General features: G+C 46.3%; 1 protein-coding gene across 6 annotated transcripts in view; it reads right to left on the bottom strand.

Annotated features, from left to right (window-relative positions):
- CEP170B (centrosomal protein 170B) overlaps nt 1–27,281 on the bottom strand; it is an 80,478-nt gene that overhangs the window by 27,596 nt on the left and 25,601 nt on the right. For all 6 annotated transcript variants that reach the window (XM_081191050.1, XM_081191045.1, XM_081191049.1 and 3 more), the window contains exons 5-10: nt 25,747–25,805; nt 21,448–21,586; nt 4,762–4,878; nt 3,741–4,217; nt 1,395–2,164; nt 344–523 (exon numbers count right to left, since the gene is read on the bottom strand). In XM_081191050.1, the coding sequence (XP_081047176.1) occupies nt 344–523; nt 1,395–2,164; nt 3,741–4,217; nt 4,762–4,878; nt 21,448–21,586; nt 25,747–25,805 (1,742 nt within the window). The remainder of the gene's footprint in view (nt 1–343; nt 524–1,394; nt 2,165–3,740; nt 4,218–4,761; nt 4,879–21,447; nt 21,587–25,746; nt 25,806–27,281) is intronic.

Here is a 27,281-nt window from a genome sequence, read left to right as displayed (position 1 = left end):
CAGGCAGGGCTTCCGCATTATTCACCACGCAATACTTGGGAACAAATAGTGATTGTTACTAGCAAAGTCTCGCTCACTTACTTTCACCTCTAATAAAACCGCTAGTCTTTTTTCATGTAACTTGTTTTTAAAAGTTTGCTTCTATAGGTATTTTTAACAAGTTTTTTCTAAATCGCTTACGGGTCTTTCATTTGAGGCCCAGTCAATGAGGTCTACAATTTTGTTCAGTAAATAACAAAACGAAACCTTCGCAGGCCACGAGGGCCAGAAATAGGCATGCGAGTTGCCCTCAAGCGCAAGGAAAGTCAAAGTGAGAGCTGGGCCCTTCACACATTCACTGTACCTGCATCTCCGCGTGATGCTCACTGGCAACTTTGGAAGCGATGACCTGCATCATGGTAACCTTGGGGCTTGAGCCATTTTCGCCCATCAAGTGAGCCAGCTCCTCCTTCTCACCTTTTATGACGGGCCTGAAGGCAGGGGAAATTCTGGAAAATACCGGAGACTCCAAAACGCCAAACACCTGATAAACCCAAGAGATGGAGAGAAGGCAGCTTAGAACAAAACAGTGAATTTCCTATTCATGAGGTCAACAAGCATTACATTTGTGATGCATGATCCATGCGATGGTCACCTCCAGGCTTGACTACTGTAATTCGTTCTATGCGGGGCTACCCTTGAAGCTGTCCCAGAAACTCCAGCGGGTGCAGAATGCTGCAGTGAGGCTCCTCATGGGGTCTCTGCCATGGGAGCATATTCACCCAGTGCTTTTCCAGCTGCACTGGCTCCCGGTGGAGTACAGGGTCAGATTTAAGGTGCTGCTTTTGACCTTTAAAGCCCTTCACGGCCTAGGACCCTCGTACCTACAGGACCGCCTCTCCCGGTATGCCCCACAGAGACCCTCAAGGTCCATAAATAGCAACACCCTAGTGGTCCCGCGCCCTAAAGAAGTTAGATTAGCCTCAACCAGAGCCAGGGCCTTTTCAACACTGGCTCCGGCCTGGTGGAACACTCTGCCTCATAAGACCAGGGCCCTGCAGGATCTGACTTCTTTCATTACATTTGCCCTGGGCCTTGCTCTGTTTACACCAATTGCTGCAACTATCAAGGGGCCTTCTCGGTAGTGGCGCCCGCCCTGTGGAACGCCCTCCCTTCAGATGTGAAGGAAATAAGCAGCTATCTTCTCTTTAAAAGACATCTGAAGGCAGCCCTGTTTAGGGAAGTTTTTAATATTTAATGCTGTGTGGTTTTTAACACTTGATTGGAAGCCGCCCAGAGTGGCTGGCGAAACTCAGCCAGATGGGCGGGGTATAAATAATAAATTATTATTATTATAATAATATAAGGGGGCCAAACTACGCAAAGTTCAATTTTCCGAAGAATGGCAGGCTCACCTGATCGATCATTTTCCGAGCCTCTTCGACTTCTTTATCTTGCGACTCCGTCTCAATGGTATATGTGCCCGTTTCACTCAAGCTGTCGTCTTCCTCTTGCTTCCTCGCTTTGACCAACTTAGGATCGGCTGCCACTGGCTCAGGGACTATTTCGGGCGCTGGTGGCGGCAGTGGCGGCGCTACAACTCGCGGGGTGAGCGGCGCCGGTGTTGGGGCTGGTTTCTCAACGCTAGCCTTCGCAGCTTGAGAGCTCTCCCTTAAACACTCGGCAGCAAAATCCTGAGTGATTTTCGACTTTCTCCCCACGCTGCCATGGTTCTTTCCAGAGGTCCTCGACGATGACGATGAGCTGATCCGCTCCTCCGTCTTCTCCCGCTTAAAGGACCCAGCTCTAGGGGCTGTGAAAGAGTTGCTTGGCCCCTTGGTTCCCGCCACAGGCAGATGGGATGAGAGCACAGAGCCCCCCGGTTTCTCCGCGGGCACGGTAATCTTGCGCTTCTCAATCTTGGTCTTCAAGGCGGGGTCCACGTCGTTCTGGTTGGACTGGCCGCTGTGTGTGAAGGACTGAGACCTCTTCTTCCGAGGCGTGTCATCGTCGAAGAACTCGATGACAAAGGCCTGCTGGTTGTGGAGCATCTCCTGAGGGTCGCGGCGGATCTGGCGCTGGAGACGGGCCTGCTCGGCCAGATGCTCTTTACTAGGAGTCTCATCCTCTTTGGGGGCTACTGGGTCTTCAGAGTCGCTCTGAGTTCCATCTTCATGCCTGTTCCCTGTGAAGTGGATATGCAATTAGAGTTGTCCTGGGACAGAGAGTACTTACTGCTGTGCCACTGCCCCAAACATCAACAGAGGAGCCCATCTAATCCTGCATCCTACTCTCTCAGTGATGAGCCAGATGCCCATGGCAAGCCAGCAAGCAGGACCTGGGTGGCCAAAGCATTTTCTCTCCATTTACGATTCCCAGCAACTGGGATTTGCAGGAATACTGCCTGCAACAGGAGACGCAGAACATAGTCATTGCAGCTATTATCCAATGACAGCTTTATCTTCCATGAATTTGTCCCCTCCTCTTTTTAAGCCATCCAAGTCGGTGGCCATACCTACATCTTGAGAATGTGAATTCCATGGTTTAACCATGCACACCGTTTATTTCCCTTGGGAAACAACTTGTTTTTTTCTGAGCTTACTCAGTGAACTGTCCCCCAGAAGGGCTAATCTTTTCGGGGTGGAGGGATACAAGGAAAGCAACCCTTCCCCTTCCTTGCCAGTGTCCCCACTTCCAAGCAGACTTATGCTTACAAAGGACAGGCAAACTCCTGGCACAGAGGATTCACTGAGACCACAAATGGTCTTGCAGACTTCTGCTTAAAGGTAGACAACATCTCCTGCTGGGGTTCACGGCTTTCTGTGCCTCCCAGTTCATGTTTGTGAGGGGTCACAGGACCATAGCTGTCGACAGATTTGAAAATAAGGGACTAGCAGCCTCGAAAATAAGGGATCAGCAGCCAAAACAAGGGATTTTCCAAGCACAGGTATGTTCAACTTCTGAGCCAAAGGCAGAAAGCCCAGCCAGAAGCCAAACGAAGCCTCAAGCGGTGGTTCCCACAGTGCAGCAACCCGACAAAGGGGATGCAGCAAGGAAAACCACCGTCACCTCTCCGCTGGGAAGCACTGAGCAAAGGCGATTCCCCAGGCAATGCAGCCGATTTGATTGGCACAAGGCATGCAAGCCCCACCCCCCAGTTGTTCTTGGAATCCTTATTGGGTGAGCAACGCAGCCAAGCAACACAGTTGGAGCCTCCCTCCTTCCTGGCCGGCAGGGAGGGAGTGAGAGGAGCTGCTTCCTTTGAAACCCGGGAAATTTAAGGGACATCATCAATAAGGGACAGCAGCGGGACACGGCGCTGGGATAAGGGAGTTTCCCACCAAATAAGGTTGACAGCTATGCGCAGGACACTACAAATCCCATGAACCCTGGCGGGATGATGCTCCCGGGCATGCTCACTAGCATAAGCAGACCTGCAAGATTTCTTGTGCACCCAAAAGCAAGACCACCCAGCTCCAAGAAACTCCTCCCTCGCTTTGGGAAGAGTAAGTATCCTTGGAAGGAAATGGAACAGAAAGATGGCCAGTAGCAGGACAAACCCCATGACGAACAAGGGCCTAATGCAGAGAACGAAACTCAAGTTCACAACGTAGTGGGGATTTCCAAACTGTGCAAGTTCACATTCCAAATGTCTGTAATTTCAAATGCGCCCCATCCCTTCAAATAAGAATAAGGAAGGCATCTATAGCCAACGAACGTCCTGGACCACAGCTAGCAACTCTAGCAAAACTGGCATTTACCTTTCAGAGTCCTGACGTGAACTGGGAGGTCGCTTTTCGTACTGTACACGTCCTCTCCCGGGGACGGCCTCCTCATGAGACTCGGGTCGTTCTGCACCAGCCAGTCAGCCACTTTGCTCTCTGCCGAGATCATTTCTGCGTGGCCCCCTTCTTTGCCGAGGTTCCTTCTCTGCCTGAGCGAAAATTTGGTGACGTGATCTTTTATCTTTATTTTACCCGGGGTGCAGTCGTCAAACTCTATGGTGAAAGAGGCGTGGCTCTGCACGACGGGCAGCGCCACCGCGTCAACGTCTTTGGTGGGGATTTCGTGGACTTGGGCCTCTGGAGTTTTCACCGGCTGCTGGAATTCTTTTGTCGGGATTTCAAAGTAACTAGGCTCCCTTCGGAAGGCATAGACAGAGTCGCCTTGAGGATCGCTGTAGCCGGTGATGTTCCCATTGATTTCCTCTCCGTGCTGACCTATGTCTTTTGTTCTCTCTGCGGGGTAAAGGGGGAAGTATTATTTATTCTTTTAATTTGAAATCAAAGCTTTTTATTTTTATTTTATTTAATACTTGCCTTCCACTTTTCCAACAACAAACACAGAGCAGAAAGCAGCTCACAACAATCACAACAGAAGCATAAAAAAACCCAACAGCAAACATCACAATATCAAAATCAAAGTCTACGTAGAAGTTTTGAAAGTTTCTACGAGTTTGAATCCGTTTTAGTCTATTCTATTGCAGTTTTAACTTTCTGTAGGTTTTAAAATATGGTTGCAAATCTTTTAGTGATCATTTTATTTCTTTATCTTTTTCGTAAACTGCCTTGAAGTGTCCCGTCCCCCCCACAATCAAACGGTATATAAATTGTTTGAAATAAATAAAGTAAACCAAACACAGTAGAATACAGCTAAAGCACACAACACCAGCAAATTATTGAAAATGAATTAATGCAATTAAATAAAGTCACAGTTATATAAAGTTCCTATTCACACTATTCACCCTTAACTGTTGAAAAGAGAAGCAACAGGTATATTTACCTGGATACGGCTCTTCTTGCCTTCTGTCATCTGCTGACTCCAACTTATTGTTTTCATCATCTTCCCCCCACCATGATGGCTGGCCGTAAAGGGGTGTGCGGTAAGTAGTTGTCGTCTCTGGAGGTAGACAATACACACACACACAAAAGGCAGCATTAGTTTGCTGGCAGCTATTGCTATCAAGTTCAAGATGGTGGCAAAGGGACACCTACTCCAAAAGACACCTTTTAGAAATCTAAGGGCAACAATATTTAATGAAAGGTGTTCCATAAACCAACTGCTCACCGCTTAGGCTTATGAAGTAGTCAAACTGGCTTTTAAATGGTGCTACTTGACGAAATGCAAACCTTGGTTATTTAGAATACCTGGCAAGCCAAATCATGGTTCACTTGAAGACACGTATGTAACTTGGTTTTTATTTTTTATTTTTAAAAAAAACATTGCAAGGCATATACTGAAAACACAGCATAGCACACAGTCAGAAATCTAAAACGTGGACTATTATTTAACCTAGACCAACCAAAAAAGTCTCGATTGCCTGCAGAAGTTCTTTATTATTATTATTCGCTAAAACAGTAGCGGTGAGTTTTAAATGAGTCTCTGCGTCTCTGTACTTCAGCTAGTGGTATTTTGTTTGGTCAATTTCTCTGTCAGTGCCAATTGCCAAACTTTGTTAAGCCAGTTCAATAAGGACGCCCCTTCCGAGTCTTTCTAAAACTGGGCTGTTGACAAGTCCTGGTGCTAACAATGTATTACCAATAAGAGATTTAAACGAGACAGATATATACAGTAGTATCTCGGGTTAAGAACTTAATTCATTCCGGAGGTCCGTTCTTAACCTGAAAGTGTTCTTAACCTGAGGTACCACTTTAGCTAATGGGGCCTCCCGCTGCCACCACACGATTTCTGTTCTCATCCTGAAGTAAAGTTCTTAACCCGAGGTACTATTTCTGTGTTAACGGAGTCTGTAACCTGAAGTGTCTGTAACCCGAGGTACCACTGTAGTTTTAAACCTGCAGGAGGCTTACAAGTATTATTTTACCCATCCACAGACTTCTTACAGCACAGACAGAGCAATCCTAAGTGGGGTCAGGAGAGGAATGGCGTGGTAGATCTAGCATCACATCCAAAACCCTGCCAGTTCACACCAGCCAGGGAGATAGTGGCGTAAACTCAGTACCATGCATGCAAATGGGCACATGGGCACTTAAACAAAGAGCTTCAGCTACTTGAGAGCCATTTCCCATGCAGAAATAAGCAAGGGGAACAGGAAATACAGGTTCCTTGGGCTTCCAGTCATCATAACACACCCCACTAAAAATACACACAAGCACTTATTGTCATATTGGGAGAGCTGTGCAGAATCACCTCCGCATCCCAACAAGCAAAAAGGTACTCTTGCAACTGCTTCCTTTGTGTAGCAAATTCAGCTGCACAAAGACATTCGCTCTGGATGACTGGCCTCCCTAGTAACCCACCAATCCCTGAACTTTATCTTCAGAAGACCGAGGTTGGTTTGTGGGGACCAGCATAAGTGGTTTAAAAGGGGTGTGAAATCTTCAGCACAGGGCTTCTGCTTCAGCCTGACGTGCTCAGTGACTGATTTACGTATGAGCTAAGCAAGCTATAGCTTAGGGCCCCACTCTCTTGGGGGCCACAAAAAAAAATTAAAGGGGGGGAAAACTGCATGTACATTTCCAAAATATAAGATAAAAAAACAAATAAAATAAAACCTACATACAGTTAGAGCTTAATAATTACCGGTATTTCACTATTAATATACTTCTTAATTGTATTTCACTATTAATACACTTCTAAATTGTATTTCAGTTCAACAATTACTTTGATAAAATACCTATTTTGTTATGTGCAAATGTCTTTAGATACCTATTAGGTCCATAAATTACCATACAGCATATATTCAACACTAAAAACATTGACAATTTGTTGTTGACAAAAGACAGCTGGACATATAAAGGGCCCCATTACCTCCAGTAGCTTAAGGTCTCATCAAACCTAAATCCAGCCCTGGACATGCTGTGTACCCTTTTAAAATTATAATTCACACCCCAAGAGTCGAGGATAAAGCAAGCAAGAACTTGAAACACATAATTACTGCTCTCTTTCTGGATGCCTCCCCTGAAATCTCTTTCCATGATGTGTACCGACTTGCCCATCCTTCTTCCATCATTATTAATAAAAGCAACGCTTTTTGTAGCACTTTTCTCTCACAGAAGACTGCTGTACTCTACTGTTTAGCCATAAATCAGGGATGGGGAAGCTCTGGCCCTCCAGATGTGATCAGGGACGATGGGACTTGCAGTCCGACAACATCTGCTGGGCTCCAGGGTTCCCCATCCTGGTCTTAAACCACTGCTTTGAGGTAGGTCATCATTATACCCATTTTACAGATAGGGAGAGGGCCATTATGCTCATATTCTGCTGGTGGGCTTCCCAGAAGCAGGTGGTTGGCCACCATGAGAAAGCCATGCTGGACTAGATAAATCTTTTGGTCCAATCCAACAGGGCTCTTCTTATGGAGACCAGGGGGCAGGGGCCGGAAGGGTCAGGTTAGAAATTACTCTACACTGGGGACAGGCAATATGGTGCCTCCAGATCAGGGGTAGGCCGGATGCGGCCCAATCGCCTTCTCAATCCTGCCCGCGGAGAGTCCGGGAATCAGCGTGTTTCTACACGAGTAGAATGTATCCTTTTATTTAAAATGAATCTCTGGGTTATTTGTGGGGCCTGCCTGCTGTTTTTACATGAGTAGAATGTGTGCTTTTATTTAAAATGCATCTCTGGGTTATTTGTGCTGCATAGGAATTTGTTCATTTTTTTTTCAAAATATAGTCCGGCCCACCACACGGTCTGAAGGACGGTGGACCGGCCCACGGCGGAAAAGGGTTGCTGACCCCTGCTCCAGATGTTTGTGCGGAGGAGGAGGAGGAGTTTTGATTTGATATCTCGCTTTATCACTACCCTAAGGAGTCTCAAAGCGGCTAACATTCCCCTTTCCCTTCCTCTCCCACAACAAACATTCTGTGAGGTGAGTGAGGCTGAGAGACTTCAGAGAAGTGTGACTGGCCCAAGGTCACCCAGCTGCTGCATGTGGAGGAGCAGGGAATCGAACCCGGTTCACCAGATTACGAGTCCACTGCTCTTAACCACAACACCACACTGGCTCTCACTTGTGGACTCCCAACTCCCATCATCCCTGACCACTGACCATGTTAGCTGGAGCTGTTTTTATATTGTGATCCTCGGGTGAACAGTGTTTTAGAAATTTTAATAACAACAACAATTTGTGCTTTTATATTGTAAACCACCCTGTGATAAGACCATCAAGTCCAGATTCTAAAACCACCGAATTGCACCACTGCAATAGGGTTTCTGGGAAGTTTCCTATATCCCAAGCACTGATCTCACCTGGACCTGCTGAGGCAGCAGCCATGCCCTGGAGCCAAAGGTTACAGCCTAAACCCCCTAACCCACAGCACAGAAGAAGCCTACGTAAAGAGTCAACCGGCAGTGCCTGAAGCTTCAGTGAAAAGTAACTAAACAGCTCTGTCGTCCTAATTGTATTAGAGCCAGTGTCTCTGAGCCTGGCTCATTAAGCACCCATCCGCCGCCCCAACCCTCTGCCACAACTTTTTATGCCAGCCTGTCCAGATGGCTCCAATTCATTCAGGCACTTTTCTTGGCTCATCAATCCAGCCAGACAGCCCAGGGAGGGCAAAGTGGGGAACAGCATCCCTTTAAATGACAGGATCGAGGTCACTAGTCTAGATAAATATTGAACTGTTGGGTGGTGGCAGCGATACTACAAACACTACCGACATTTGGGGGCGGGGAGGGAGCGAGAATGGGATTAACAAGATAAAAATGGGCAAGGAAAAATGAATAAAAGAAAGACCAACAGAGCACCGCCAATCAAAATTATCGAGTTCCAGTAGATTGTATTTAACCCAGCAAAGCATTATGGGAGTTCCAGAATAAGGTGTCATCCATCATGTATATACTAATAACAAACTTAATTCTCCAGGAGCCAATTATTAGGTAGCCAAAGAAGGGACAAGAGGATGATGGGGGAGAATCTCAACATTTGCAGAAATACAACAAGAAAAGTTGGGTAGTAGAATCAAGGCTCGAGAGGGGAGAATCCACAAGACTGTGTATGTGTTCAGTGGAAAACTGGTGGCGGAGGGAGAGATGGAATATACTGGGGGGGGGGGGAGGCATGACTAGCTCACACCCTGAATAGGAGCACTCCATGCTGCAAAATTTGGCTGCAGGTCCCATTTGCCATCACTCACAGCTCAAGACACTCAAGGACTTCCTCTCCCCATAAGAACCAACCTGGACCCTGCGATCCTCCTCCGTGGCCCTTCTTTGCATGTTTCTCCCATGAAAGGTCTGGAGGGCAGCAATATGAGAACGGGCCTTTTCTGCGGTGGCTCCTTGTTTCTGGAAAGCTCTCCCCGGGGAGGCTTGCCTGGCACCTTCACTACATATCTTTAGGAGCCAGGCAACAAGGTTGCTCTACAACCAGGCCTTTGGCAGAGCAAACAATTGGTTTTGTATTGTTGTTCTTATTATTAGATCAGGAAGTTTTGTATGGGGAAGTTATTGTATCAGGAAGTTTTTTATGTTTGACGTTTTATTATGTTTTTATATGCACTGGAAGCAGCCCCAAGTGGCTGGGGAAACCTAGCCAGATGGGCAGGGAATTAACAACGACGACAACAACAACAACAACAACAGCATACCACTGAGCAATCCCAGAAATTCAGAAACCATCCTGGCTTCTGAGTGGATCATAGAATGTCCCATTTTTTGGTCCAGCACTATGGCGCAAGTCAGCTTGCTCCTGTGAGAGCTTGGGACCAACCCCCCCCCCCCGAGTGCCCCAATTTGGATCACCTGGATGTTGGAGGGTACCTTATATATGCAAATTTATTCTGTAAACCACCCTGTGAACTTCGAATGAAGGACGGTGTATACATTTAATAAATAATAACAATAATCACTGAAGTTAAAGCAGCTTTCTCCCACGAATGAACAGTGCTGCCTCACCTGAGCCACGGACGGTTTCTTCCTGGCACTGCCAGCACTGACTGGCAGCATCTCTTGAACCCACCTCCCTCGAGTCACAAGGGGTTGGGGGACAGAGTCCTTCCCAATCCTGGTACTCCTGAATTTCCGGGATGCCCTGTTCGGTTTTTTGGATTGAACTCTTTTGTTCAAGCTCATGGGAGAAGGAATTTGAGGGCCAGTGGGAGTACTGGGGAAAACAGTGCTAACAAATCCATGGTACGAGCTGATTGCAGGAGGGTGACAACATGGTTAATGCACAAAGGCAGCAAACTGTGGTTTTTGGGACCTGAGTGGTGACAGCAACCAGAGGGCGCATCACACACTTGAAAGGGCACGGCGTGTTGGATGCGCTTTACATCTATGGCGTGCAAGTTCTGCGGAGTTTGGAATTCCCCAGCAGATGTGGCAGAAAGTGGTAAAGAAAGAGAGAGGTGGGGAGGGGGAGCCATTAGCCATAACTGGGATGGGAGGCCAGGAGCCACGTTAGATCAACCCAGCAGTGTGTTAGGAGAAGCAGCGCAGCACCCAACCCCCTCTCTGTCCCACTAAAAAGTCAATAAAAATAAAATGAGCGATTGCCAAGAGGGCACTGCACCAGCTCTCTCCAGACAATGAAGTTGAGTGCTGATCTAAAAATACCGTCTGGGCAGATCAGAGGAAGGAGAGTCAGGCATTGGAATAAGGGCAGTTGTCCCAAGAGACGGCTTTTAATTGATGGTTCCTGCAGCTTTGATCATGGCAGCGGTTCACTCTATTTTCTTTGGAACCAAAATATTTCTGCACATTTCCCCCCCCCCCCACACACACAAAAGTAGCACACAAACACACACACATACGAGTGCCTGGGCTGCCAATTGAAGTTTTTAAGTGACCCCTCTCCACACACACACACACACACACACACACACACACACACACACCCAAAGAAAGGAAAAGCATCCTTCAGAGAGACAAAGAAAAAGTGGTGGATTGTTACAGGCGGTTTGTAACAAAGGCATCTCTCTCAAAATGAAAATCCATACCACTGCAGTCTAGCCTTCTCCCCATTCATTATTAACAGCTTCCATCTCCAGCAGACACAGATAACGAATGGACTGGCAGTGAGGAAAAAAATAGCAGAAAAGCAGGGTGGGGAATCTGATTCAATCTTTGGTGGTTTAAATCACAGGTCTTCAACGAGGGGGTTGGGAGCTAAAGGTGGATCATGGGGTCACAACACCAAGTGGATGCTGTCATGTTGGACTCCAGCGAAGGCCAGCTGGACCAAAGGAGCATTACACATGGTGTCCTGGCCAAGGCACGTTCCTCTGATGAGACACTCATTCAGTTTCCATGCGTACTGCAAGTGCTTGTGAAACATGGACCATTTATAAACTCCATCTCCAACTCCTCGAAAGATTCCATCAACAGTGTCTCCAAAAAAATTTGCACATCACTTGGGAAGACAGCCAAACTAATGTCAGTGTATTGGAAGAAGCAAAGGTCACCAGTGTCGAAGCAATGATTCTTCAACATCAACTTCGCTGGGCTGGTCATGTTGTGCAGATGCCTGATTATCGTCTTCCAAAGCAACTACTCTATTCCGAACTTAAAAATGGAAAGCGTAATGCCGGTGGTCAACAAAAGAGGTTTAAAGACTCTCTCAAGGCAAATCTTGAAAAATGTAATATAAACACCGACAACTGGGAAACACTGGCCTGTGAGTGCTCCAGTTGGAGAACAGCCTTTACCAAAGGTGTCATGGACTTTGAAGACGCTTGAACTCAGGACAAAAGGGAGAAACATGCTAAGAGGAAGGCACACTTGGCAAACCCTCACCATGATCAACACCACCCAGAAACCTATGTCCTCACTGTGGAAGGACGTGTGGATCCAGAATTAGCCTCCACAGTCACTTATGGACTTACTGTGGAAACCATGTTCATGGAAGACAATCTTATTTGGCTACGAGTGATCAACAAAGAAGAAGTAGTATCATAGAATCGTAGAGTTGGAAGAGGCCCTTGTGTTCGTCTAGTCCAGGCATAGGCAAACTCAGCCCTCCAGATGTTTTGGGACTACAACTCTCATAATCCCTGACCACTAGTCCTGTTAGCTAGGGATGATGGGAGCTGTAGTCCCAAAACATCTGGAGGGCTGAGTTTGCCTATGCCTGATCTATTCCAACCCCCTTGCAATGCAGGAATATGCAGCTGTCCCTTACGGGGATCAAACCTGCAACCTTGACAAGACCAGCACCACGCTCTAACCAACTGAGCTATCCAGCTTAAAGAGCAGGGCTTTTCAGCAGGTATGTATTTCTGGCCAACCACTGCCCCCATTTTCCTATCACTATGCCTAGAGTGAGGAAGCTCTGAATGGAGAAGGGATCACTTTCTGGCCTATTTCTATGGCTTTCTAGACTTCTCCTGGAGTGAGCAGAAGCTGTGGTGAGGAAGCCCGGTTGCCTGGCAGTTTCCATCATGGCAGCTGCTGCAGGGTTCAGAACATGGTGAGGGGGGAAAGTAGGTGCTCAAGCCTTCCCCCTCCGCACCCGTTCCTCAAGAATTAGAGGGACAGTTAATCTTTTACAGCTCAGGGGGCGTCCAGTCACCTCCTCCAAGAGCCCAGTCACACACAGTAATATGCTCATTCACATATTTTCAGACACACATCACTCTCGCTGGTAGGAGAGGAACTGCATCTTGAACTTCAGGGATTAAATCAGAGATCTGTCCTACCGGCCACAATGTACCAGCCAAACATCCTTTGTGTCCAGGCGAAACAGGTATTGCAGGGTTTTTTAAACAATACCAAAGCCTTCTTAGCAGAAGGAAGAACAGGAGATAGATAGATAGATAGATAGATAGATAGATAGATAGATAGATGATAGATAGATAGATAGATAGATAGATAATAGATAGATGATAGACAGATAGATGATAGATATAGATAGATTAGATGATAGATAGATAGATAGATAGATAGATAGATGATAGATAGATAGATGATAGATAGATAGATAGATAGATAGATAGATAGATAGATAGATGATAGGGATAGATAGAAATGATGATAGATAGATAGATGATAGATAGATGATAGATAGATGATAGATAGATAGATGATAGATAGATAGATAGATAGATAGATGATAGATAGATATAGATAATAGATAGATAGATGATAGATAGATAGATAGATGGATGATAGATAGATAGATAGATAGATAGATAGATAGATAGATAGATAGATATAGATAACACAACAAGAGCACATCTCTTTGAAAACCACATTCATTTCTCAAAAAAAAAAGTAGGGGGGAGATAATTGTTAATGCTAAGCAAATTTAGCACCTAAGCGAGTGAGCCCCATGGAACAGAGTGAGGCTATTTCACAGTAGATATACTTAGGGCCGCACCGCGGTTTAAAACAGTATTTTGGGCTGACCAAGAGAACTAAATCACTTCATACCTGCAAAGTATCCACAACCCTGACTGTCAAAGTCCTGTGCTATTCCACCAATCACTTCCAAAAGACGCAAATTTGCAGCCAGCTTCCGTGCATAAAGGAAAACAAATGGTAAAACCTACCTGGGGCTCAGAAGAGAAGGAAGATGACTTCAGAGCTGCAGGATGAGCCCAGGGACAAATCATGTGCTATACTCCTTCCTAATCTAATCAGGGGGATCAGCTAATTCCTAAATCGCAAGAGGACAGAGCTCTCTTTTCCATTCTGTTTTTATGAAATGAAAACAAAATATTGCAAGGCACAGGCAACTGACAATTGGAAATTGAAACAGACTTGGGTCTCAATAAAAGTTCTCAGGGCTGTGGAATGACGCTTGCTGAAGCTGGCTTCTGCAATGTATTGAGAAAAGGTAGCAAAATAATCATCATCTCATACAAACTTTCACTGTGTTGCTTTTTTCAACATTTTACAAAAACATATTGCAGGCAATGAGAGGGAATGAAAGAGGCTTTACTTGTTTGGATTCCTAGCGTGGTTCTCCTGGGCTCTCAACTTCCAACAGAAGGAAAACAAACAAATGAAATTTGCTCACCTCGGAGCTCGCTTCAATTTGCTAGAAGCAAATTACTAAATACCTATAGGCTTAACCCAGCAGTTTTCCCTCCAAAGCTTCTTTTCCACCATGACTGAGTAAGCCCACTTTTCTGCTAAAGGTATTATGTTCTTTATTCCATTAATGATTTAAACCCACTTCCAATCCTCAAGCTCAGGGAGGGGGACGACTAAAAGGGTCTACAAGAGCCAGATTGGTGGTGTAATGCAAAACCACACACCTGTTGCACAAGACTTTCATTAACGGATCAATGCGTTGAGAAGAGTGCAATACAGCCCTCGTGGGATCGTTGTACTCCTTCAGAATAATGAAGAAGGGATAACGTAGAAGCATAGAATCAGAGTTGGAAGGGATCACAAGGATCATTTAGACCAACCCCCTGCAATGCAGGAATCTTTTGCCCAACATGAGATTCAAACCCACAACCCTGAGATTAAAAGTCTCACAATAACGCAATGGAATTCATAGCAGTGGCAATTAACTGAACATTTATTCAAAACCCCATTAAAACTAATCGGTTTAATAATCAACCCAACAAAAATGATCAACTATTTATTGTTTAAATTTGTATGTTTCATCCAAATACCTTAGGGTGGTTCACAGCCTGGAACATAATCGAATGCATCCCCCACATAAAGCCCTGTACAGTTCAGGACCACAGCAACTGAAGAAACCCCTTTGCAGGAGGTCTTTCTCCAGGTGAGCATCAGAAGTGAGGCAGGTGCCTTCTCAGTGGTGGCCCCACAATTATGGAATGCTCTCTCTAGGGGAGGGTCACCTTGGGACTACTCTGCTAGCTTTTCTGGCACTGAAGACCTTTCTCATATTTTCCCAGACTAAAAAATCTGTATATTATTATTATTCCTTCCTTCCTTCCTTCCCCTTGCCTTTCCTCAAAAAGAGATTCCCTGCCTGTGGAAAGCAAGCAATTTTAGACCAACGGATTCCAGAACATAGAATGTGCCTGAGCCTGATATCTAAATTTGTGAGTGACCTGGGACAACTACCGTATTTTTTGCACCATAACACTCACTTTTTTCCTCCTAGAAAGTAAGGGGAAATGTCTGTGCGTGTTATGGAGGAAATGCCTACGGGTGGCGGGGGGGATCTGCTGCAGTCGTGAGCAGAGGATCCATGGTTCCCCTTCCTTCCCTCCTCCGTGGCTCGCTTTGAAACAGCAAAGCGGGAGAAGAGCCGCTGAGTTGGGAGGAGAGAGGGACAGAGAGCCTGCTTGCTTTAAAGGAGCAAAGCGGGAGAGGAGAGGAGCCTTCTCCCCTTATACCCCTCTTCTTCATTATTCGCAGCATCCTTCTCCACCCACCTCACGCATGCTCTTTGTCCCTTGAGTGCTTTTCCTTCCCTCCCCACTTAAAATGTGGTTACAAAGCACGGATCCTCAGGATTTTTGCACTGGGTCACCCCAAATTCACCATCAGATCACATAGCATGTCCATGGCTACATCTTGCACCAAAAAAATAATGCACCCACTGTTGCCTGGGGCCGCAGTGGTGCAAAAACGTGGTTACAAAGCATGGATCCACATGGATCCTCAGGATTTTTGCATTGGGCTACTCCAAACTCACTGTCAGATCACATGTCTGTGGCCACAGCATGAACCACAAAAATCATACATCCGCTGTTTCGTTTAGCATATTTTTTTCCTTGTTTTCCTCCTCTAAAAACTATGTGCGTGTTATGGTCGGGTGCGTGTTATAGAGCGAAAAATACGGTAAGTGCTCAAGCCCTGGAGCCCTGTTCCGCCTCAGAAGTGAATGGGGGGGGGTGTAACATCAGATGTTGTAATTGGCAGATATTATGAATCCTCTGCATTGGCGAGGCATGGCGGAAATAACAGGGGCCTCATCTTTACCTTTGCCCTGTCAGTCTACCATGTTCCGCCTGCACTGCAGGGCTCCCGTTGAAGTCCTTGCTCTGGTGGGACAACATCCGCACAATACACTTAAAAGCAGCATGACACCACTTTAAACAGCCATGGCTTCCCCTAAGAATCCAGGGAACTGCAGTTTGTTAAAGGCGCTGAGAACTGACAGGCAACCCCTATTCCCCACACAGAGCTACAATTCCCAGAGTCGTTTAACAATCAAGGAACTCTGGGAATTGTAGCTCTGTGACACAAATAGGCAACTCTCTGCACTCTTTGCAGAGCTCCAGTGATGCTTTGAGGGGAGCCATGAGTGTTAAATTGACGCAAAAGTGCTCTGCAGCAGGGGCAATCAGCATCAGGTATGGTTGGACTACAACTCCCATCAGCCTCAGCCAGCAGTTGATGATGGGAGTTGTAGTCTAACAACATCTGGAAGCCCCACATTGGTTACCCCTGCTCTGCAGCCTTAACAAACTGCGGTTCCCCAAGGTACTTCACATCACTTTTACAACACACACTTCCAGATCTGGATTTTGATACAGCTACAGCCTCAGTCCAGTATATCTGAAGGAGCGTCTCCACCCCCACCGTTCTACCCGGACACGGAGGTCCAGCGCCGAGGGCCTTCTGGTGGTTCCCTCACTGCAAGAAACAAAGTTACAGGGAACCAGGCAGAGGGCCTTCTCGGTAGTGGCGCCCGCCCTGTGGAACGCCCTCCCGTCAGATGTCAAAGAGATAAACAACTACAGTACCAGACTTTTAGAAGACATCTGAAGGCAGCCTTGTTTAGGGAAGCTTTTAATGTCTGATGCATTACTGTACAGTGGTGCCCCGCAAGACGAATGCCTCGCAAGACGGAAAACCCGCTAGACGAAAGGGTTTTCCGTTTTTCAATGCGCTTCGCAGGACGAATTTCCCTATGGGCTTGCTTCGCAAGACGAAAATGTCTTGCAAGTCTTGAGATTTTTTTTCGCTCCCCCCCCCCTTTTTCTAAGCCACTAAGCCTTTAATAGCCTTTTAGCAGCTAAGCCGCTAAGCCGCTAAGCCTTTAATAGCCGCTAAACCGCTAATAGTGCTAATCCGCTAAGCCGCTAATAGGGTTGCTTCGCAAGACGAAAAAACCGCTAGACGAAGATACTCGCGGAATGGATTAATTTCATCTTGCGAGGCACCACTGTATTTTAATATTTTGTTGGAAGCCGCCCAGAGTGGCTGGGGAGGCCCAGTCAGATGGGCGGGGTATAAATAAATAAATAATAATAATAATTATTATTATTATTATTATTATTATTATTATTATTACTACTACTACTACTACTACTACTACTACTACTACTACTTGCCCAGGCAGGTGGTATGGAGAGACATCTGCCCATACACCAAAAATGCATGGCAGGGAAGGCAAGACCACGTCTATTGGCCATGGCTCCAAACACCTAGCACCCAACTGGCCACACCCCAGGCACCCAAAGGTGCTGCAGCAATGCAGCTGTACACACTTAGATCCTCTTCTTAGTAATGTTAAACATAGAACCATAGAATTGTAGGGCTGGAAGGGACTCCCAGGGTCATCTCGTCCAACCCCCTGCAATGCAGGAATCTCAACACACAGCCCCCCATCCAATCTGAAACCATACCGGACCCTGTTTAGTTTTGCAAATGTGCAGGCAACAGACGGGCACAGCCAACAAGCTCAAAAGGAGCAGGATGGCCTGCAGACCTGTAAAGATGGGTTCCAACAGAACTCTGAGCATGCCTAAACATCCCACCAATTTTCAACAGAACTACTGCAAATGTTAGTTTGCAAGGTGCATAGTCAACGTGGCAGCCTTCCAGATGGTACTGGGCTGAAACTCCCATCACCCCCAGCTAGCACGGCCAATGGTCAGGTATGATGGCAGCTGCAGTCCAGAATCTGGATGATGGCACATTGGCTGCCCCAGATGTAGGCGAACTTGTGTAATCTCCAGCAGCCGACAAGATAAGACGGGCAAGGGATGCGAATTAATTACTCTGGGGATTGACACGGGAGGGCGGTTGTGCTTTACAACGGCACGGCAAGGATCTGGCTCGCATGACAGCTGTTGCCACCGGAAAGTTTCCTTCGGGGCTGAGAAGACAGTCGCTTCCTTTCACCTTTGTCTGCTGTCGCAGCTCATCACGGGAAGCGGCTCCTGCTGAACGCAAACTCCTGGCTCGCTCCGAGCAATGCAAAATGGAGCTTGTCATGTCTGCCGGAGACGTCACAGGTAAAACTGACAGCCACCAGCCACACAGGGGTTGCTCACCCTTATATTTTGCCCCTCTCTTTCCACGATTTAAAGCTCAATGTCCAAGCATTTATATTTGTATTTGTATTTGCCCCGAACTTTCCCCACAGAAACCAGCTCTTTTAAGCTGAATCCAAGCAAACATCAGTTCGGGTTTTCCTCGGACTGACGATCGAGCTTTAAAAAGAGCTGGGGGTTTTTTGGCAGGGAAAGCTCAAGGCAAAAAAGGGCTCTTGGACCTGGAGCTTCAAATCATAGACTGTGCCTGGAACGAACGGAGGAAAGGTAAATGGAGACAAGCCCCGAAAGGCAGGAGGTGTGCCTTTTGAACACAACACATGAATGAAAAAGAGGTAGTTGCATGCCTGCGAACTCTCAGCTCAAAGAGAACCAACAGGGAAAGCATGGCTTTAATACCTGATCCCAGCTTAGAGAGGATTTTTGCAAGGACAAATACGCCTGCATGGAAGATTAAGGTCACGAGAAACTGCCGTCACTGAGACCAGCCTCCATAAGTCCAGCAAAGGATCCCTTTCCCTTCCCTTTGCAACTGAGATGGGCTTTAAGGGCAAACTGAAAGGAGACTCCTGGGACCAGGGAGAAGAGTTGGTGAAAGAAGACTGGAAGAAATTTAAAGACTATTTACAGAAATATTGTAAAATTAATGAATGTTAGAAGGATGTTGGAAAGAAACTAAGGGGTTTCCAGCTGTAATGCTTTAGGAGATACGAAAAAAAAAGGTTTACAAATGGGTAAAAGCTTAATGGTAAGGATTTGCTGAACTAACAAATTGAAGTGGAATACAAAGAAGGGAAGTATGAGGAGGTCTAGGGAAATAAGCGTAAGGAAGATATGTTATGGAAAACTATTTGTTTTTTAATTGTTTTTATGTTGTATTTTGTATTTTGTTCTTTTTATTTTTCATTTTCATTGTTATATTTTAAAAACTTTAATAAATATTTTTTTTGGGGGGGGGAAGAACTGAAAGGAGACTCCTGTCAGTCTTAATCATAACAACAATTGCATTATTTGCACCCCGCACATCTGACTGGGTTGCCCCAACCACTCTGGAGCAGCCTCCAACAAATATAAAGCAGAATAAAGCATCAAAACTTCCCTGTGCAAGGCTGCCTTCCTTCCTTCTAACGCACAAGGGGTTGCCAGGGCAACAACTGGCCTTCAAGACAACGCTAATAATAGGTGGTTGAGGGGAGAGGAAGGGGTCGGTCGGTCTCTTCAGCTTTCACCACCCCTGTCCCATACCTTTTGGAATATCGCTTAAGCTTTACTGAGGTGTGTGCATTCTTGAAATATAATTACTGTATGTTCTGGCGTATAAGATGACTTTTGAACCCCAGAAAATATTCTCCAAAGTTGGGGGGTCGTCTTATACGCCCAGTCGTCTTATACGGCAGAAAACACGGTAATTCAATTAAAGAGCAACTACACTGAGCTATAATCCTCGGCCTAGTTCTCCTCAGACCCTTTCCAGACATTTATTCTATTTATTCTGTTCTCCACACCAGCCTTGTCTCAAACTGCGGACCTCCAATAAGAACTTGAGAAGGGTCTGGCTGCTAGATCAGGCCTAAGGCCAGGCAGATGGCCAGGAAACATGGTGCGAGCCTGGAATTTCCACCATCTCTTACCATTGGCCGTACTGAGCAGGACTAATAGGAGCTGGAGTCCAGCAAAAACCAGAGGGCACCTGCCACTCAAGATGGCGGCCTCTCAGGCGATGCCAGAGAGAAGCCTTTCTTCCCACCCAGTGGCGTAGCGTGGGGGGTGCAGGGGGGGCCGGCCGCACCGGGTGCCACATCTGGGGGTTAGGGTTAGGGGGCGCAAATCCACGGGTTAGGGGGCGCAAATTACTTGCCTTGCCCCGGCTGCTGACAACCTACGCTACGCCACTGTTCCCACCTCAGTGCATGATGAAACTGGGTGAAAGATTTGGCTTACGGGCTAATCCCCAGAGGAGGAAACGCCTGGAATCAAGAGGATTCGCTTTTATTTGAAAGTGAGATTTTGCTTGACCCTGAAATAGAGAAACATGAGGAAAACAGGGGGAAAGGGAAGGAAGAACCTGCCTTATATTTGATGCAGTTCTGATTGAGCCCCATTTATCAGAGATTTAGGGTTGTAGTCAGTGCTAGTCACACTGAAAAGGAACAGATATGACTAACCTAAGTCCATTAATGGGTCGACTCAGTATGACCAGCACCAAATGCAACTTTATTATTTATTCCTTTTATTATTTCTTTATAAAAGCGTCGACGTAAGAAGCAAAATGGCGAGACAACGCAGAACAGCTAAAAAGCTGCCTTAAACATCATGCCTGTATATCCAGATAAAAAGTAATCAAAGAAGACCCTCTTAAGAATAGTAACATGAAGAGAGAGGGCTGCTGGATCAAGCCAGTGGCCGATTGGATGTCTGTGGGAAAGCTGAAAGCAGGATTTTATCACAAGAGCAATCACCTCTCCGGCTTCCAGGAACTGCTATTCACTAGCATCATCATCATTATTATTATTATTATTATTATTATTATTATTATACTGCCCTTCATCCACCCATCACAAGGAGGTTTACAATATAAAAACGCAAAAATACATACTATAATAATGAACGAAAACAATTTTTAAAAACCCACAGTTTAAGTTTTGCTACCTCCGTCCATGGAGGCAGAACAAAGCCATTCTGGCTGGTAGCCACTCATAACTTTTTCGTCCGCAAATCTGCCAAAGTTCTCTTTTAATGCCACCCAAGCCCATCGCTGCCTCCTGTGGGAGCGAGTTCAAATCTCACGCAGATCTCATTTTGGCATGGGTAAGGAGGCAATCTGGGACGCGGGTGGCGCTGTGGGTTAAACCACAGAGCCTAGGGCTTGCCGATCAGAAGGTTGGCGGTTCGAATCCCCGCAACGGGGTGAGCTCCCATTGCTCGGTCCCTGCTCCTGCCAACCTAGCAGTTTGAAAGCACATCAAAGTGCAAGTAGATAAATAGGTACCGCTCCGGCGGGAAGGTAAATGGCGTTTCCGTGTGCTGTTCTGGTTCACCAGAAGCGGCTTAGTCATGCTGGCCACATGACCCGGAAGCTGTACGCCGGCTCCCTCGGCCAATAAAGCGAGATGAGCGCTGCAACCCCATAATTGTTCGTGACTGGACCTAATGGTCAGGGGTCCCTTTACCTTTTAAGAAGAGGCAAGGTTACATTGCACCAGATCCACGATGGCAACCCCACACTCCTGCTGAACAGCTAATTCCTAATCACTGGCAAAATCAAGACTTGCAACAGAGAGAGAGAGAGAGAGAGAGAGAGAGAGAGAGACTCGTTTCGGTGCCCGGCCAACTGGTTTTCCCATACAGGTACCTGTAATTGCTTTCTTCTCGCCTTTCTCCAGCTTCGCTTGGGGCGACTCGGTCTCTCCGCCGTGCTCCAAAGGCTGCTCTACCCTTTTCATGACTGCACTTTTGAAGCTCATCTGCAGCTGGCTGGTGTATTTCTCATGCTGAAGGGCAAAAGAGAGACACACAAACGTCTATAGCGCAAAGGTGGGGTGGGGGGAAACCCTTTCCCAGCCCAAGGGCAACTGTCCCAGTCTGAGCAAGCCTTCGGGGGCCGCGAGACAATTTTTGGGTAGAGCAAAATAAGCGTTAAGTTTATTCACGGGCAAGCTTATTCGCACACTCTCTAGCCACTATCCAGGCAAGCAAGAAGTATTGTCGGAGTTCAAGGACAGGGCCGGATTTAATGAAAATTTAATTTGATGAGGCCCTAAACTACTGAAGGTAATGGGGCCCTTTATATGTGATATTTCAGGGAGCAGGCTAGCAGGCGGGGCCCATTACTAACATCATAGGAGCCTCAGGAACACAAAACACTGTTGCTGTATGTAGGTTTTATTTTTATTTTTTTATCTTATATTTTGGAAATGTACATTCAGGATTTTTTCCTTTGATTTTTTTGGGGGGGAGGGGTGGCCCAAAAGAAGAAGAAGAAGAGGAGTTTGGATTTGATATCCCGCTTTATCACTATCCAAAGGAGTCTCAAAGCGGCTAACATTCTCCTTTCCCTTCCTCCCCCACAACAAACACTCTGTGAGGTGAGTGGGGCTGAGAGACTTCAGAGAAGTGTGACTGGCCCAAGTTCACCCAGCAGCTGCATGTGGAGGAGCGGAGACGCAAACCCGGTTCACCAGATTACGAGTCCACCGCTCTTAACCACTACACCACACTGGCTCTCGAGAGCGGGGCCCTAAGCTATAGCTTGTTTAGCTTATACGTAAATCCGGCACTGTTCAAGGACACATTCCAGCCAGGCAAAAACAAGTCAGGGATGGTGAGAGGTGTGACTTGGAAGTATGTGTGGGCACAGAGGAACAGCTGGTGTGAACACCTGCAAACAGGTTGATGTGAACACTCAGGGCATGGGTCTGAATGCATATGAAGCTGCCACTGGGACAAAGCAAAGCATCTCTGGGCCTAGTCGGTGCTTGGATGGAACTGTCTGGCCCATGTGGGGGGGACACCCAGAATCAAAGAAGTTTAGAATTGAAAAGGAACATCAGAGTCATCTAGTCCAACGCCCTGCAATGCAGGAACATTGAAATTGAAATTAATAATTTGTCATTGTTACAGTGTGAGGATTAAACAGGAATGGGGAAATGGAAAAAAAATTGGTAGTACCGTATTTTTCGCTCTATAGGGCGCACTGGACCATAGGGCGCACCTAGTTTTTTGGGGGAGGGGGAATAAAGGGGGGGAATTATTTTTTCCCCCAGCCCCAAAGAGCAAAGAACTCCCGCCGCGCTCTGAAGACTTGCAGATAGCTTCCTGAAGCCTGGAGAGCGAGAGGGGTCGGTGCGCACCGACCCCTCTCGCTCTCCAGGCTTCAGCGAAAGCCTGCATTCGCTCCATAGGACACACACACATTTCCCCTTCATTTTTGGAGGGGAAAAAGTGCGTCCTATAGAGCGAAAAATACGGTATTTTGCTGGGGGGGTGCACAAAGGCAAGAAGCTTGAGGAGAAATGGGGCTTCTTTGCAGTCCTGGGGCAGTGCCTACAATGGCACCCTCAGACCCCTTATTTTTAATATTTTAAAAAACTGACGGGGGTTGGACTTTTGAGGTGGTCTGCCTGCTTGGGGAGCCTGCCTACTTGTGTGCATGTTTTATTTTTTTGTGGGGGTTGCAGATGTTCTGCCTGTTGTTGTTCGGAAAGGCGATCATCACTAGTTTTTCTTTCTGTGAAATGGGCTGCGTCTGTGTGTCCATGGCAGCTTCCTGGGTTTCTAAGAAGGCTGGAGACATTTCTTATAACCCGTTGCTGAAACAAGCCACTGTTTCCAAATACACACACACACACCCCGATCTTTTGTAGAAGCTCTTTTGCCCTGCCACAGAATTCACACAAGATCTCCAATCTGCACTGTTGTGTTTCTTTCTTACGATGTGCTTATTATTTTCTCAGGCTTGGGCAGCCAAAACATGGCCCGAATCCTGCCCGACAACTTTGCCTGAGCCACGGACTTTCACAAGAACCTTGTCATTGGCTGGCTTTAAAAGAATAAGTAAGTGAAATTGCTAATGCTCATGACTATGGGCCAAAACCTTGACAAGGGGAAGAAGGCAGCCTATCCTATGGAACAGGTGGAGATATATAATAATCAGCGAAGTACCAGTCTTGGCAAAACACGGAACTGCCAGGTGGGGATTAACTCTGATCTAAGATTGTTTCAGCATACTGCACTGGGTGTTTCTCATGGGAAAGCTCTGAAATAAATGGGAGTGGTGGTGCAAAGGTGCATCTGTGCTTTTTGCACAACACCTGTTCTCATCAACAAGGCTGAATGAGAAGATCAGAATGAATTGTGCACACCACACTCACTCTCCTCCACTGGGGGTTTCTAAGCAGAAGTTAGATGACCATCAGTCCTGTATGATCTAACTGAGATTCCTGCATTGCAGGGGGTCGGACTGGATGACCCTTGGGGGCCCCTCCCAACCCTATATGAACATCTGTGTGATATTTTATTGTATTTTTGGTTTTTATGGAAGCCGCCCAGAGTGGCTGGGGAGGCCCAGCCAGATGGGCGGGGTATAAATAAATTATTATTATTATTATTATTATTATTATTATTATTATTATTATTATTATTATTATTATTATTATTATTATCTGGAAGGCCAAATGTTCCCCACACCTAAGCTTAAGCCAATACTATCTACCCAGATGCAGGGGGAGAGTCCGTTTACATTTCTTAGCGCAGAAAGTATTGATCTGATGTGTACAGATCTTTCCTATTCTAATTGATTCAAGAGGGTTCTGGAAACTTCTCTGTGTGAAAGAAACAAGCAGAAGGTTCGTGGTGTTTGGGTTATGCCTTCCGAGAAGCTGAGTGCAGCTGGTTCAGTTATCTCTTTCAGTCAAGGTCATGCTGACTATAAAAGTAAGGCCAGAAGGAGCCTGGGCTTCACTTTCTCTTTGTGTCTCTCTTCCTTCTGGTGTGGTGTTCTGTACATAGTACAGTGGTGCCCCGCAAGACGAATGCCTCGCAAGACGAAAAACTTGCTAGACGAAAGGGTTTTTCAGTTTTGCGTTGCTTCACTAGACAAATTTCCCTATGGGCTTGCTTCGCAAGACGAAAACATCTTGCGCCTTTTTTTTAAAGCCGCTTGAAGAGGCGCAATTGCGACGGACCGTGCTTCGCAAGATGAAAAACATCGCAAGACGAAAAGACTCGCGGAACGAATTCTTTTCGTCTTGCGAGGCACCACTGTACAGTGGACGCTCAGGTTGAAAACGTGATCCATGCGGGATGCACGTTCGCAACCCGCATCTGCGGGTTGCAATTTGGCGCTTCTGCACATGCGCAAAGTGTGATTTAGCGCTTCTGCGTATGCGCAACTGCCGAAACCCAGAAGTAACCCGTTCCGGTACCTCCGGGTTTCGGAAGTACCGGAAAGGGTTACGTCTGGGTTTTGCCAGTCTGCAACCCAAAAAGACACAACCTGAAGTGGCTGTAACCCGAGGTATGACTGTACGCTTAGTGTTAAGGTTTCGTGTTATTATAAGTTATTGTAAATTTAAGTCTGCTGCAACTGGATTTCTTATGGAAAGTGCCAATCCTGATTGTATTGGATTTGTGACCATTATGCTCATTTGCCTTCAGTAGCAGTAAAGCTCTGCTAGATGAAATATTAATTGCCTCTGGTCTATTTTTGGGGAATCCTGCAACGTGTTTAAGTTTTTACTCTGCTAACTATACGTTGGAATCTGCTCTGGATCAATACTGAGTAGAATTCCCTGACACTCTCTACAGACACAGAAATGACCTTCCCAATATCAGCTGATCTCGTTATCCACGGAAACATGCAGAGCATGCATCCCACCACTGAGCCACGCAGACCCTCATTTCTACTGCTAGGAGAGCTTTCAGAGGCACCAGATCCCACGCCTCCTATGAATGTGGGAAATCCCATTTCCCCGACGCCCGTTTTGGGGGATTTTGTAAGCTAAGCAGCAGAAAGGAAATGGTGCCGAGCCACTCATGCAATCTCCCTGAGCTGTAGGAATAGTTCACTAGCGCAAGAAGTGTGTCATAAATAGCCCCCCTTATTCTCATCCCCCCCCACCAAACAAACACAAAAAGGAATGCAAATGCTCACCTTTAATGCTTCTTCTGGGACCTTGTGTTGGATGTGTTCGAGCACATACATGTTGGCATGTAGAGAACACGTTAAGGAAAGAGGCAGAGGGTTTTTTTTGCAAGACTCATCTACTGTAACATTATTAGAAGCCAACGGCAACTCCTCTCCCAACACGGTCATGTCAGATGATTTCAAAGGAGCCATAAATAAACATTCATCGTACAGCGGCTGGAAAGGGAAAGTATGTAAGGGGATGCAGATTCACCATCTGTGACAAGACTGGTTTGCGATGCGGTGCATATGTCAAAACTGAACATTGCTGTTATAGCTGAGGTGCAATCCAAATTTTCCCACTCCCACCAGTGGGGAGCTATCAAAACATCTGCAGGCCTGCTGTTCCTGACAGCTGGGGTGGAAGTTGCAGAGCAGGATGATCAGCCCCAGATCAGGCCCAATGAAGTGATGCAACAGCTTGGGATCCAGCAGATCCCTGGCCGTCTCAGCACAGGCCCAACAGAGCTTTAAAATCTTCCAAGGAGATCCTGTTAGTCATCCCATGACCAGCAGATTATCACTTATCGATGAGGAAGCCGGACTTCTGGGTTGTAGCACCCATCTTTAGAATACTGTCCCCCTGGTTGTTTGAGAGGAAGACAGACGCTAGCTTTAGATGCCTCTTTAAGAAGTTTACACAATATTTCAAGGTCTTCAATTCCCAACTTTCAATCATACACTGCCCAGTTTTACTTATAATACAGTTTTATTCTGTTTCTGCTTAGTTTTTAGAAGGTGTCATTTGTTACTGTTGTATATGTACATCGGATATAGATCCCCCATCCAATTATATCTGCCGATCATGATTTGCATAAAGAGAGGGAGAGAGAGAGAGAACATTATATAAATTCTACAAATCAATGAAGAAAAGGAAGTCACTGCATCTTCAAAAGGAAAAATAATACACAACACACCAGCTAGGATCACCTCGCAGCCAAAACTTACATCATTTCTACAAGGAAGTAAAACAAAAAATGAAAACCTCAGGTGGTCAAGAGAGGAAAAACAGGTGATTCAGAATCACAGGAGGAGAAAGTTTATGTGATGACATCATTCCTTTCTCCCTGCCTGCCTCTCCCCCCCACACACACACCCTTTCTGCCAAGTCCTCTTACACCTATCCATCCAGCTGCAATTAAATTAAGCTATACTTCAATTGGCAAGGAGGACACTTGAGAGTCCCTGAAAGGCTGCACCAATCCAGGGCATGCCCTTGCAACAAACAGAGTGCATTCCATTCATTTCAAATGAGTTAGTTCTCCTATGAAGGGTTGCTCACACTAAAAGATTTTTTGAAGAAGAACCACCTAGGAAAATCCCTGCTGTATCAGACCAAGCATTCGGTTCTGACAGTGTAAGGCCATCCAAGTCAATGGTCATCACTACTGCACAGAGTTCGAAAAACCAATGCTGTCGCGCAGGCCTCTTCACAGACATAAATGTGGCACCTTAAACCCAGGTTATGGGTGCAACAACGGAATGTCTAGGCGTGCCTTTTA

This window comes from Podarcis bocagei (assembly GCF_964188305.1).
Source record: "Podarcis bocagei genome assembly, chromosome: 1".
Taxonomy (NCBI): domain Eukaryota; kingdom Metazoa; phylum Chordata; class Lepidosauria; order Squamata; family Lacertidae; genus Podarcis; species Podarcis bocagei.
Note: the sequence above shows the minus strand (reverse complement) of the source record. Positions and strands in the feature narration are given on the sequence as shown.